The 14,713-nt window shown below is 37.0% G+C and overlaps 1 protein-coding gene across 7 annotated transcripts in view; it reads right to left on the bottom strand.

Annotated features, from left to right (window-relative positions):
- DENND4C (DENN domain containing 4C) overlaps positions 1–14,713 on the bottom strand; it is an 81,322-nt gene that overhangs the window by 34,169 nt on the left and 32,440 nt on the right. For all 7 annotated transcript variants that reach the window (XM_069002386.1, XM_069002389.1, XM_069002390.1 and 4 more), the window contains 9 exons: positions 13,598–13,850; positions 12,555–12,624; positions 11,171–11,340; positions 9,454–9,695; positions 8,568–8,634; positions 7,864–7,922; positions 6,404–6,548; positions 5,894–6,069; positions 2,244–2,344 (listed from right to left, as the gene is read on the bottom strand). In XM_069002386.1, coding sequence (XP_068858487.1) covers positions 2,244–2,344; positions 5,894–6,069; positions 6,404–6,548; positions 7,864–7,922; positions 8,568–8,634; positions 9,454–9,695; positions 11,171–11,340; positions 12,555–12,624; positions 13,598–13,850 — 1,283 coding nt within the window. The remainder of the gene's footprint in view (positions 1–2,243; positions 2,345–5,893; positions 6,070–6,403; positions 6,549–7,863; positions 7,923–8,567; positions 8,635–9,453; positions 9,696–11,170; positions 11,341–12,554; positions 12,625–13,597; positions 13,851–14,713) is intronic.

The raw sequence follows: 14,713 nt of genomic DNA, 5'->3' as shown, positions 1-14,713 counted from the left end.
AGCTCAACTTATCACCCACTGAGTGTTGCCAAATCATCCGACAGGAGTACCTCACTGAACTCAAGGTGAATTTTTAACAAGTATGTACACCTTTGTACACAATTCTTTGGGTCTGTGTGCATGCATGTGTGAATGGATTTAAACACCCAACAGCAAGTATAGTCTGAATATTTTCATCCCAGATCTGTAATGAAGTTACTGTAGTGCTTACAGTAAATCCTATTAAATCACTTTGTAAATGTTAAATCAATCAATGATTAAGTGCTGCTAAATCCTTTAGATAAACCTGGGCTTAGTTTGGACTTGGCCCCTTAGTCTAAGGCTAAGTTTGGATTCAGTGGCACCTAGGTGCCATTAGGAATTTAGAAAACAAGTGAGTCCATCTGCAACTCTTGACTCTACAGAAGGGCCTCCCCATACTCTTTATACTCTTGCTCCTTTGCATCCTCAGTCTTTGTTACAATCGTTCTACCTTGATTCTAATCTGATTTTCCTTTTGTGCTTCATCCATGTAGTCAGTACAGAGTGAACCTAGCTACTGAACCTTGTCGTGCATTTGCATATTTATATGAAACCTGCTTTTGCTGATACCTTTGCCACTGATTCTTTAAGTGACCTAAACCACACATTTGTTAGACCATGTTTTCCCTGTTTGGAAGAATACACATCTAAAACTACTTTTCCAACATTAATCCTAATATTTTAGTGCACCAAATGGTGGAAACAAGTAAGTGACATTCAGAGTTTACTCTTGCAGTCTTAAAAAAACAGCAGCAGGATTTCTGAAAATGACAGCTCCACACTTATTATTATAACAAAAATATCAGTTATAATAATAAAAATATCTCTACATAAATATAAACAAATATTACAACATAGCTATTATAATACTGCCAAAATAGAAAAATTATTTAAGAGAGACCACTGGCTGTGCTCAAGATAGAATTAGGAAGTAGTTCCTAATGAATGACATACCCTGCTGATAAAAGTTGAGATTTTCTAACAGATGAAGTAAAGGCTATTTGCAAAAAATCAGTCATAGAAAACTAAGGCAAGAACACTTACCTCTTAATTAATACCATTTTTTGCTTTTGCAGCTTATGAATTTTGTGTATCTTAGTTACACCTGTGAGGCAATCATCATTTCCTTCCCCATAATGACATAACCTTACATAGCCTGAACCATCTTACCTGAAAAAACCTACCTATATTTAGACAGAAACAATACCTGAAAACTGTTAGGTCAGTTAGAACTTTGCTCTTATCTGTCTAAGACATTAGGCTGAAGATGGTCAGTCTTTATTTTTCTTTTGACAAAGTATTTTGTCAAAATTTAGCTACTCCATGATTGTGGTAAGAAAACTCATTATCTGAGATATTCGCTAGAATTGGGCCCTGGGAACTACTCACCTGTCAGCCTCCCCTCTGTGCTTGGGAAGATCCTGGAAAAGATCCTCCTAGAAGCTGTGCTAAGGCACATGGAGGACAGGGAGGTGACTCGAGACACCAGCACAGCTTCACCAAGGGCAAGTCCTGCCTGACCAACCCAGTGGCCTTCTATGACAGAGTGACTCCATCAGTGGACAAGGGAAGGGCTACAGATCTGAAGAATTGCGTAAAGCCTTTGACACAGACCCCCCTAACATTCTTCTCTCTAAAAGATGGATGCGATGGGTGGACTGTTAGATGGATAAGAAATTGGTTGGATAGTCCCATCCAGAGGGTAGTGGTGAATGGTTTAGAGTCACGATGGACATCAGTGACAAGTGGTGTCCCTCAGGGGTCTATACTGGGGCCTGTGTTATTTAATTTCTTCATCAATAACATGTACAAAGAGATTGAGTGCACCCGCAGCAAGTTTGAAGATGGCACCAAACTGAGTGCTGCTGTTGACACACCTGAGGAATGGGATGCCATCCAGAGGGACTTGAACAAACTCAAGAAGTGGGCCCATGGAATCTCATGAGATTTAACAAGACCAACTTCAAAGTGCTGCACCCTGAGTTGGAGAAACCCCCAGTATCAACACAGGCTGGGGGATGAACAGATCTCTGCAAAGAAGGACTTGGGGGGTGCTGGTAGATGAGAGCTGGACATGACCACGAGTAAAGGCTGAAAAAACAGATTAAATTCTAGGAAGTCACATTAAAAAAGTCTAAAAAAATTAACCACACTTCATGCAACAGAAGGAAGTAATTACATTTATATGCTAATTAAAATTAATTTTATTTTCTTTATTTCACCTGCTGCCAGCTGTGGGTGCAGTTTCCTTAAGGTGCTAAGCAGACTTTTACATGGCTTTTTAGGAAACTGCTTCCAGTTGGTGCTCTTCTTATCATCTGATCTAAAACACAGGAGAGACAAAAGAGGACTTATAAAATACAGACAATAGAAAAAGAATAATGTCAACCACCTTAATTTGCTTCATTTACAGAAGACAGTACCTTCAAATTATTTTGAAATCTTGTCACTGTACCTTTTTGTTTAAAAAAAAAAAGTGATGTAACTCAGAATTTCATTTTTTCAAATAAGAACAGTATAAATTGAGTAATGAGTAGAGTTTTCTCCAGCCTGAAATGAAGATCTGCCTTCAGATTCGACTTAGACTTTTAAATTATTTCCCTTTCAGATTTTTTATCAACCTTGTTACTATGATTTAAGCACACTGTTCTGTATGTGATTATTATGCAAAATCTATTCTAGCATAAACCTGCCATACCACTACAGATACAAAGAAAGGCAGTTCTGAACTTGATTATATGGTACTTTGCTATATGTTTATGGCAACCCAGTCCCCTCTTCAATCACAGTCCAATAGGTACTAGAAAGACTGGGAATTCAGTTTACAGCTGGAAAATGACGTGGTTGATTAAGCAGTGGGGTAAATAGCCTAAAAGGATGCTCATCTTCTTTAAGGAGAACAACAGTTACAATGCTAGACCTTCTTTAAGCAGTTGGATATAAACAAAGGGGAGGGAATAAATCCCGAGAACTTCTATGCCTCTGTCTGGAAGACAGAAGGTGGGAGAGAGCTGCTCTTACAGAGACTACAATAAACCTTGTTGCCATGAGACCTAACCAGTTATTACTATCCAGGCTGATATTGGCACTAGTTGTTTTTGCATTTTCTATCTGTGAAATATTTGTTCCATTATAATTTGCTTTATTGGCATGAACACAGAAATATCTTAGGAAGGAAGCCAAAGTTTCTGGAGTTAAAGAAAGATTCCATGCTTATGGATGCCTTTGCCCATTCTTCCCCCAGAACAGTGGCATGCCTATAAACCCTGTAAGTGGTGCCATTCCAAAAGTGACAGGAAAGAAATCCTGCTACGAAAATAACACAAACTCTCAAATCTTTGCCCTAAAAAGGCTAGTTAACATTGAAAGCTCATTAAGTATCACAGAGAGAGTTTAAAAAAATTTAAAAAGCAATACGGAAGATGCTGAATGAATAAAAGGTCTTTAGTATTTTTTGGAATAGCTTAAGAAAGATAGCAGCATACTTGCTCTAGAAAGACACTAGACAGACTGATGTACGAGAAAATATCTAATTTTTCAGATGTTATTTTTCTAGTCAGCAGTCTTTCCAAACAGCAACAGTGCTGTTAAATGCTTTTTACACCTAAACAAACAAACAAACAAATAAATCCAGCATTACCACACTGTCATAGACATAAAAAGGGGCAGAAACCAATGTGGATAAAATTAAACTCAACAATCTTTATTCACTAATAACACAGTATTTTCATAGTTCTGTATTATCTTCAACACAAAGTGCTGTATGGAGATTTGGGTTTACCTACACATTTCCAAAACTGAAAAATATACTCATTTCCAGGTTAGAAACGTTTTATAAGGCAGGTACCAATACCTCACATTTACCCAAGTCAAATATTACAGATGCCAAACTCCTCTGGAAGTCAAACAGGTTGTACAGATGAGATAAATGCAAAATGGGCAGCAAAATCAGAAGAGATCACTTCACTATTGAAAGAGAAAAGCGGTTATAAGACAGTAAAAAAAAGGGTGGGAAAGCCTTTCCAGCTGCCTGCCTCATAAGTGGTCAGCCACTAGGAGATTTTTAGTTCAACAACCAATCCAAGTAATGCTGGTACTTGGTCTTTGTAACAGTCCTAAAAGCATCTCGACTTCTTCGTCTCCCTGCAAAATCTCCTGGTTTTATATCTATTTTTCTGCAATGCAGTCCTCAACTTCCATTCTACTTATAAACAAAAATACTGAGGTATTTTTCCCTGCAAGTATCTTCAAATGAATAAGTTATCTTTCATGACATTCTTCAATACCTTCTTCTTTCACAACACCTATAATTATTTTCTTGGTGGCATAATACTTTGGTAATAAACTGATGCAAATGCTTTTTAAAGTGTTTTTTATGGAGACCTAGGGGAAGGAGAAAAAAAAAAACCATGATAAAAAAATAAACACAATTTGCTCCATTGTTTACTGTTTCCTGTGATGCTACTAACAAAACAAAGCATTTCAGTAATGTAAAGGAAACATTTGTGTCACTAGAGGAAGGGTCCTTCTGAGACAGTAAAAATCAAGAAAGCCTTTCACTGATCTACAAATCAAATTACTAACTCTAACTCAGGTGAGTAAAAAAGAAAGTCAAGAGTTAAAAAGTGACATGATGAGATAAATAAAACTAAATTTTCACAGAGAAAAGATGCGCACTTGATTTAGTGATGATCACCCTCATCTTGACCTAAGATACATCTTTCTATTTATGATCTAGTTAAAAATGGAAAAGTAATTAATAAAGTTACTAAACACCTGAAAAAAACAGGTTTTAATTTCCATTATTTGTACTCAAATTATAGAAACACACAAGAGTTATTCTGAATTAGCCTCTCCTCAAGAAGGTGCAAAGAAACTGTTCAAGGAATACTTCAATTCAAGAAAAGTACTAAAAATACAATAGTTAAGTGAAAATATTTTAGAATTAATGTAGGGAAGACACCAAATTTTGCTTGATTGGGCTCACAATCACAAAACTTCAGAAAAATTTCTTTAGTAACACTAACAAAGTAGCCCAAGTGCTTGCAGCATCAAGAGCTGTTATCAAAGATCCTGAAGCATTCATGTTCATGTAGGTTGGCAAAAACCTTTAAGATCATGAAGTTGAACCACTTACTTAACACTGCCATGACTGCCACAAACCCATGTCCACCACTAAACCAAGCACTGCACCTGCATGTCTTTCACGTACCCCTAGGATTGGTGACTCAGCCGCTTCCCTGAGCGGTCTGTTCCAAAGCCCGACCATGAGTGAAGAAGGTTTTCCTACTATCTAATCTAAAGCTCCCCTGGTGCCACTTGAGGCCATTTCTGTTCACCCTACTTCTTGTTACTTGGGAGAAGAGATCGACCTCCACCTGGTTACAACCCCCTTTCAAGCAGTTGTAGACAGTGATAAGGACCTCAGGGTCCTTTGCTACATATTACACATTCCCAGCTCCTCAGCTGTTCCTCACAACACTTGTGCTTCACACTCTTCACCACCTTCTCTGGACATGCTCCAGCACCTCAATGTCTTCCTTGTTGTGAAGGGCCCAGAACTGAACACAGAATTTGAGATACAGCCTCTCCAGCACCCTAGTACAGGGGGACCAATCCTTTCCTTAGTTACTTACCATTGTCACTAAATTTATAGATGCAAGATCTGCATCACATTTTTATGGGAAGTGCCAAGTGTTGATCCTTGACTTACTAAGTTTTAATTTGCTTTGAAGCATTAGAAATGAGAAAAAAACAGGGGACAGTAAGAAACAGACCACATTGCATCAAACAGTGTTTAACAATTTTATCTCCTGAGCACTTCAGCAATCTCTTCATCTACAGAAAAATATAAAATCTCCATAGAACTTACATGTAGACCATGTTTGTGTCTAAGTCAATGCACACAATATCCTGTGGTGGATCGTACAGATCAAAGTATCGTGAATCAACTCCAACAATAAATGGAACAGGTGCACTGAGTACGGTGGCCAGAGACAAAGGACAGAGGGGGATATATGGACATTGCCACTGAAATGGAAATATCATCTGAAGGAAAAATTAAATGAAATAAATGCATTAACACAAGACAACAGATACTGTAAAAGAAAAACCAAGAGGTTACATACAGCACGTTGAAATGAAATTGCTAAAAGCTTTGTAACACTATCAGAAAAAAGTCCCCAAGTTTGATTACTTTAATCAGTTAGCTATGCAAAAATTATGATCTTTCTAAGAGTTACTAGCTAGGACAATTGAACTAAATGCTATTGCTGGGAAAAAAGACTATTCAGTACATCAATAACTTCAACTTAAAACCTTGTTACAACTGTGGTGTTTAAATTGATTTCTCTCACTACTGTATAGAACACTTTGTACTTACAGCTACTACAGCTTCAGCAACGCCTGTCAACACAGCTGGTCTAAGGGAATGGAGGAGGATCTTGCCTTCTAGTAATACAAAAAGTAATAGAGTGGCACAGTTTTCTGGTCCAAGATTCATGAGCAGAGTGCTAAAGTTTGCTCCACTAAGGAGTGGATGGGAAAGGGGAAGAAAAGAAAAATGTTACAGGGTTTAAAAAAAAATTACTGCTATCAAACTTCTGACAAGTCTTTGGGATCAACTAGTTGAATGGTGCTAATACACACACTAAATAGCTACCTATCTAACTAACATGTCGTGTCATTTTAAGGCTTATACTATGCCAAAGAAACCTAAATTTGCATTTTATTGCTGAAGAAACATACACTAAACCACACTACTGCTGAATTTGTGTTGCTCGCTCTCATAGATGCACAGGCATCTTGTCTTCATAACAGTAAAGCAAATCTAACTGGTTAACCAATTCAAACAAAAACAACACCAGCAGTTCCATATGATGAGTTACTTCATGCAAGAATCATGAACTAGAGTATCCATTTGATCTTAGAATCACAGCATCAAATTCCGGTATGAAATTAATCCATCATTCTGATAGCAACATGCCTTTAGTTCCTACAGTTTAGCCTCCATTTAATTGGTTTGGACCGTACACATTTAGGAATTATAATGACATCTATGAGTACAGGGGTGTCAAATTGGTCCTTAAAAAAGTTTTTACATGTCTCTTTGCAATTTGGTGGAGGGCTGCAATTTTTCACCTAAGTGCTTGTGTAAAAACTGTGATTAAAGATGGGAATCTTCTGCATAAAAAATATTATATGATAATGCTTTGGGGCAGAGAGAATAAAAAGGCAGAAGATTTTGGTTTTCAACTTAAATCCAAAGAACAGCAAAAGTGTTGAAACAAAACCCCATGTCACAATCAGAGGGAGGTCTAACCCAGAAGGTGCAGGCAGCATCCACAGAGACTGCAACAACCTTCAAGCACAAATAACAATTTGTAGGTATACCTTTGAATTTCCAAAATGTTTGCACACTTGTGCATTCACAGATTTCACCTAACTGCTTGATTTAACTGTCTCTCTTGGACCCAAAAAGGGAAAAAAAAGCAAGACAGCAGCCTCTATTCTATAAAATTTTGCTTTCTGCACTGGTTCTGAAAATACAAGATCTTTAAATATGTGTATTTTTTTTCTCCTCACAAACACCTTACTATTGCTTTGGAGTTCCTGCAATAATCTGGCAAGTCATCTTTATTTCAGGATAATTAGTGATATTATACTTCCACAAGGGACACATCTATGTCAAGAAAGGACTGTGTAATATTAAAAATGCATATTGAGCTTCCTGTTTATAATATCTAATGAGATTGCACTAACATTTGACTTCCTTCTAAGACTGACTCCTACTTGCCTCTGATTTTTTCAAGTAGCATACATTTAAAGCATTAATAATGATACCTTAATGGCAACGGTGTAGAAACTGGCTGTGACAATATTAATGCATCATGGGCAGAAAGCTGAAACACATAAAGTAGTATGTGATTGATATGAACAACCTCAAAGTTAATACAGTATAATATTCCAATATAAATATATATCCATAGTCTCATGAACTGCCTGGCATACAGACACAGTGTCTTTGGGACTCGGGTTCCCTAAGTGAACAGAACATGTATTAATCACTGAAACAATTCTGAGAATTACAGGAAACCATCTGTGACTCAGTGTTGAGTATGTAACTGCTGCTGGGTGATTAAACAGAGAAGCACAAGAGACAATGCCCCAGGGGACTAACATCTGACCCACAGCAGTGGGTGGACAAGTGAGGGAAAGACAGAAAACAACCCTGCCACTGAAGTAATGCAAATGGTCCCTATAAAATAAAACCATAATACGTGGCAGATATTTCAAAAGTGCCAGTAGGACACTTCTGCCATCCACACCACCTGAAGTCTGAAATAGTTTGTTTCCTTTGCTAAGTTGTCCCAGGTTTATATCAGTGAGAGAGAAGGCCAGCCCATCCATCTCCTCCCCTCTCCCTTCCAGCAGGTGAGTATTCAAACCCAAGTAAAAAACATAAAGGAAGAAACCAAAGGCAAGAGAGGGTTTGCCATTGCTGTGGCTTAAAACGGATTTTAAACTAGTGAAAATGTTTTGCTTACCTGCACAAGAATCCTTGGCCTTTGTGGTGAAGGGAAAGGTATATTGTGCATAAAATGGGATATATGCCTGCAAAGAAGACAAGATATTAGAGAAACAGCACCAGGGAGCAAAGAAGGGCTCAAACCAATGTTAACCACATTTCAGAATTAATATGCTAGCATGTTTTAGAAAGACTGTTAAGATTTCTTTACTGTTTTGGTAAGTGTAAGAGCCTACTTATGCAAACTGAAACGAAGCTTAATTCACTCACATTTCATGCCCGAAAATTAATACTGGCAGCTTCAGATATATAAGCAAAATATATGAACAAAATGACATTTATGCAAGCCACTTAAAACCCCAGGCAGCCTAGTTCTACAGAGTTTTAAAGGAGATTCTGCTAAAGTATATACTTCACTGCCAGATGCCTTAACAGTTTTGAAGCAAACTTTCAGGATCATGACAATCATCCTTTACAGAGTTTACAAACACATTCACAGACAATCAGAATTAGCTGAAGTGCTTGGAAACAGGCATAGATAATTTGCTGCTAATGTACAGCATTCTTGAGCTTATATTTATTAAGCTAAAATAAAGGACTGCAAATGTAGCATGTATCACAGCTCAGTCTGTTCTGTGTTTGATTTAGCTAAGAGAAAGGTAAACACGCTTGACATATTCTAAAAAAAACCCAGAGTAAAATCCAGTTAGCTTTGCTGGCACTGCAAGAGCCAGTACCATTAAACAGAAGCAGCAACAATTTCTATCAGTACAAAATAAGCTAAACAGTGCAAACAAGATGGCAGATCAACTATAGCAACTAGGCAACTGTGACATGCACAAATCACATGATTTCTTGAGCTTATAACTACATTCCCACCTCAACTTGAAAAATGTTTCACATACTTTTCAATGGGAAGAGGATGAGGTCCAGAGACAGAGAGTTTGTAGATGAACATAAGAAATTTTCTAAATGCTTCAAAGAAAGGCCAGTGTGAGAGAAGACAGATGCATTTGTTCGAATTGATGGACTTGGAAGTAATCACTTTTCTCTCTACAGTTGTCAGAAGACCCAGCTGCGATTGCTGTTTTTCTGTTAGCAGCTCCCTGGGATAAGGCTCATAAAACTGGATAGCAGCACCGTAAACCTAAAAGATAAAGAAAAACAGCTAAGCAGGTCCAGTATTTAACAGGAAACTGGGCTAGAACTTTTGGCGCATCTTTAAGTCCTCAGTGTTTGCACAAACTACAGTGCTTTTGCTGATACCTTATGAAATGACATTATTTATGTCATATACACAAAGCAACCTTTAAACAAAGTGCTTTGAACTCTCTTCCTCATTCTCATTGCACCTTCCTCAACAAAGTATTCATACTCAGCAAATTGAAAGGGAAGGAACCAAACCTTCATTCTGTGACAAAACTTTTATTAATCATCTGGGTCAAAAACACCCCCAAAATCTCAAACTCAAACTCTCATTAAATGTTTCTCTTTAGTAAATTCCCCTATCACTACCAAACTAAACAATAAACTTATTTTAGCTTTGACTTCCCTCATTTTATCAAGCTAAACAGATACCAACCTTTTCTAATATTTGTTGGAGTTTCATAACTGAGTTATTCTGGTGAACTTAGCAAAGGAAGAATAAGGAAAGAAAAACAGTAGCAGCTACTGCATCCCTGCTTGCAATAGAAGTATTAATATTTTGGACGAATGTTTTTTTCTGTTTGGAAATGGAGAAGTATGTAGATTTCCCTACTAGGGGAGTGAGACAGAGTGGAAGTTGAGCTATTATCACCAACAGAGCCAAACTGTTGTTCATTAGAGAGTCAATCACACATTAAATCACTTATTCCCTCATACAGTTCACACCCACACAGACAGTTGGCAAGATGAAACAACAGCTGGGAGACCAACCCTAAGCAAAGGCTCCCTTGCTTCATCAGGAGTACCTCTACTACCTTCCCACATGTAAGCCAAGGCACATTTTTGGTGCCTTTGTGTGCTGGTGGCCTTCCACAGATTCAGCAGACAGATCCAAATGTTAGAAGATAGAATTCAGATGTTTGAATTCATGAAAATTCATGCATCCCTTCATGCAAATTCAACAAGATCACTAAGTCTTGGATGCTCATTAAAGCCTTTCACATCCTCCCTCTCAGCACATGCTTTTCCTCTCCCTGCCTTCCTGTTTTCTGGTAGCTAGTTATCAACTCACGTGCAGAGATATATACAGAGCCCTATTACATAAAGTCACACAGAAGTGCCTTTTAAGGTAACCATGTGAAAACTGTAACAATTTGCTAACACATTGCTGCCACATGTGTTAAGTCCTCTTTAATATGTAGCCTACACTTCCATTCCTATTACATGAAAGAACAGGGAAAGCCATGTGCTGTGAGCTTTGGTTTTGCTAAGTGTATGGTTCAGCCTACATAGGAGTAAACAGCATATACTCTTCCAGCTGCTTCCTGTTTTGGTTCACTTTCATCTTACATGATGGCTTAAGAAATATAATTTTATAAGGAAGTACTAGATAATGTATTTCTTAAACACAGAAGAAACAATCCCCTCCATAACCGCCACCTGAAATAAAAGCAAAAACACAGTATGGAGCCATACCTTTTCTGCAGAAGAGCATGTCAGTACAAATGTTGAGAACACCGGTAGTGGATATTTGGTTTGAGGGTCCCAGCACTCAATAGTAGCTCCCATAGGAAGGCAGAAGAGAGGTACAGAGTCTGACAGTGGAAATGATTCATAGTTCTCTTGAGGATATCTGAAAATTAAGCCTCAAGAACAGGAAAAAGAAAAGTAAGCACATTTGCTCTGTAGGCCCTAAATAATGCAAGCAATATATTTTCCACAAAATATAGGTACGCCTGACAGTTACCTAAACTTTATAACTGAAGATTATAACTGAAAAGAGAAAGTCTTTCATTTGACAGTAAGACTAAGCCATCCAAGTAACGATCACTTGAAAATAGTATATGAATACTGAAGTTATTTGTTGAGCTATTATGCTTTTAATAACTGCTCAAAAACAGTACATAGTGAAGATTTTTACATCAAACCACTTGGGAATTACTTGTGCTATTTAAATGTGCCACTGGATTAGATTTTATTAGAAATTCCTATGAAGTAAGTGATAATTTACTGTAAAAACAGAAATAATCCCTTATTGAAAATAGGATGAACTACCTGACTGTCTGCATTCTCTGCTACTCTGTATGTTCAATTTAAAAGAATTGTTTATCCAGCTTTCAGAAATATATCAAACTCTTGCTGTTAGAAAAAAGGCACACAAGCATGGGTTTACTATTGCTGCTCATCTTGCTTGTTCTGTGCTACACCAACTTCATTATCTATTCTTTCAACTTCCGTTTGGTAATTTACTCCTTTCAAAGGAATTTGGTACACTAAGTTCTCAGCAGAAACGTTCTGAAAGTTTTTAAGGGCTTCTTCAGAAACAAAAAATAATCTGTAGCAATGCATTAAAAACCCTTTAAAAGCCAGACTTGTCATTTATTGTTCAGAATATTTTTCACTCTCCTCAAATAAGGAACAAGAAAACAGTTGTGGAACTGAAGGGAAGAAATACATTTAACTTTCATATTAAACAGAAGATGTTTAGACATAGAAAGAAATACAAGTAAGGCTGAACAGGATTTTAATTACTCCTTCTCCGTTATCACCAACACAAGAAATATGAAGTCTTTTCCTACATCTGAAATGTTTGCTATGGCAAAAGTTTGCTAAAGCTCCTAAGGCATCACGCCTGTCATAAGAACTAGAATAATAAAGAAAAATGCTATACCCTTTTTTTTTCCCCCTGGGAAAAAATGAGGAGAGCAAAGACGGCATTATAGAAGCTGATTTCAACGGACATCCTCCAGGAACAGTATTCCGACAGACAGCACTTAAATTTTTTAAATTATTATTTTATTTCAACAAGGCATTTGAATCCTTTTGTTAACATGTTAAGACAACTTCTAAAACTACTTACCAGCTTTATATGCTAAAGAGTTAGAAGCTGGCACAGATTTCTTGTAACAAAGGTATACACTGGAACCCCACTGAAAGACACAAGTTTCATCTCAGAACCAGCAAAGATGACAATAATCAACAGAAATCAAGCATTTGAATATACTCCCTTTACAAACAAATCAGATATTTTAACAAAAAGCATTACAGAATAAAATGACCAGTTGGCTGCTGAGTGCATGTAAATGACAAAAATGAGAATTCACCCTTCTCTCAATTTCAGAGATTAGAGGATTTACATAAAATAACCACACCACCACACTACTCTCTGACCTGTTTCAACAAAAGAACAGGCAAAAGTAAAGCAATTTAATTTCCACCTTCATGCTTCATTGGTTATTTAAGAGTAGACTCTTTTGGGGACCTCATTAGGGGAAGTCAAGTTCTAATCATCATAACTCATAGCTTGAAGCTTTTCTTGTAGTTCTGTAAAATGGCTATTGACACAGAGTTTTTGTAGTTTGTCTAAATAAACTCTACCACTCAAAAAACCTCACTTAATCCACTCCAAGTAAGCTAAAAGCAAAACAGACTAAATAAAAGAGAACCAATTAAAGCAAAGCAAACTGAGAAACTGTAAGCAGCAATTATCATACTTACAATGTCTAAGTAACACAGGCATTAGAAATAACTAAGAAAAAAGCATTTCTGATTCATACCAAATGCCAGCATCCCCAAAGGGAAGGGAAGGGATAATTAAAAGAAAAATAAATTAACATTTCATTGCACTACTCCTAAATAGCACCCAGACCAATAGATAAATATGCAAACTGAAGTAGTGAGTAATCAGTATGAAACAGTAATTTCTAACCCAAGAGGAAATCAAAGCAACAAAACCTACAAAACCGACATCTCACAGATGGTATAAAGAATGAAGGAATTATGGTGTAGTGATAGAACACAATTATAATAGTGCTAAGAAGAGTTCAAGGACCTCCTCCTTTAAATATACCTGTTGGGTTAAAAAAGAAAAAAAAAAAGGAATGCAAGCTTGTAAATACTCACCATACCACAGTTTAAATTCTTATCCACTTTACAGAATGTGTGAGGAGGGGTTTCCCCTTTGCTGGTAACAATGACACAGATATCTGTCACTGCCAGTGAGTTCTGAGGTTGCACTGGAGGGGCCCTTCGGTAGGTGATGAAGATGCGTTGCGAAGATGCCGAGCTGTTGTTAACATTAGCGCAACGACCGTACGGAGTAGCTTGAATCACCTCACAGCCCGAAATTATGCGTTCCTTCCCCTCATACAGAACTCTGCACACAGGAAGGAAACAGTATTATGTGCATTCAAATAGAAACGAAGTTACTCGAACGCATTCAGAGACAGCAACCTATGTCATCATTGCAACATTTTACCAGGCACCCTTTATATTGTCTTTCATGCAGCACTTGAGGTTGAAGAAACTACTCAGAAATATTTAAAATTACACTGAACTCTCTGTGGAAACAAATCAGAGCCACAGAAAAATAAAATCATGCTACATTCAAAAGGATTTTAGTTATAGAACTAGTCGGAATGCTGCACTATCAATGAAAAATAAATACAAATTACAGTTTAAATTGCACTGGACACTGGACAATTTAATCACTAAAATGCTTGCTAAGTCATTTCAATCTTGTCTTTTTCTGGTTTTTATGTTAAGTGTTCTTTGGGTTTGGGTTTTGTTGTTGTTGTTTGTTTATATTTTTTTAAAGAAATATTTTTGGGAAAGCACAACAGAGGACAGAAGTCTGCTTCCTAGATGAATTTTTACAGGGAAAAAAAAAAATCTAAGCCCAGTAATATTTGACATTCAGTGTGAATAACAGTGCTTAAGACAATGAGGGAGGAAGACAAACTAATACTTTGCTCAACAGAAAAGGAAGAAACAGTAAGTACAGTTGACTGTACTTCTAGAAAGCAGAATATATCTTACATGGCTGTACAGCAACATTCATGTGGTGTATGGATTTTTTTTCTTTTTGCAAGATCACTAACTTAGATCATCATATTCTTAGCAAAAAATGAAAGATTCTTTACAGCTTCACAGCAGCTAAATAAGCTATAACTTTTCTTTCCCTAATGTAAAGCTACTAGAAAGTCACTGTGAGACAAAATATGGAAGCCAAAACATACA

This window comes from Aphelocoma coerulescens (assembly GCF_041296385.1).
Source record: "Aphelocoma coerulescens isolate FSJ_1873_10779 chromosome Z unlocalized genomic scaffold, UR_Acoe_1.0 ChrZ, whole genome shotgun sequence".
Classification (NCBI taxonomy): Eukaryota; Metazoa; Chordata; class Aves; order Passeriformes; family Corvidae; genus Aphelocoma; species Aphelocoma coerulescens.
Note: the sequence above shows the minus strand (reverse complement) of the source record. Positions and strands in the feature narration are given on the sequence as shown.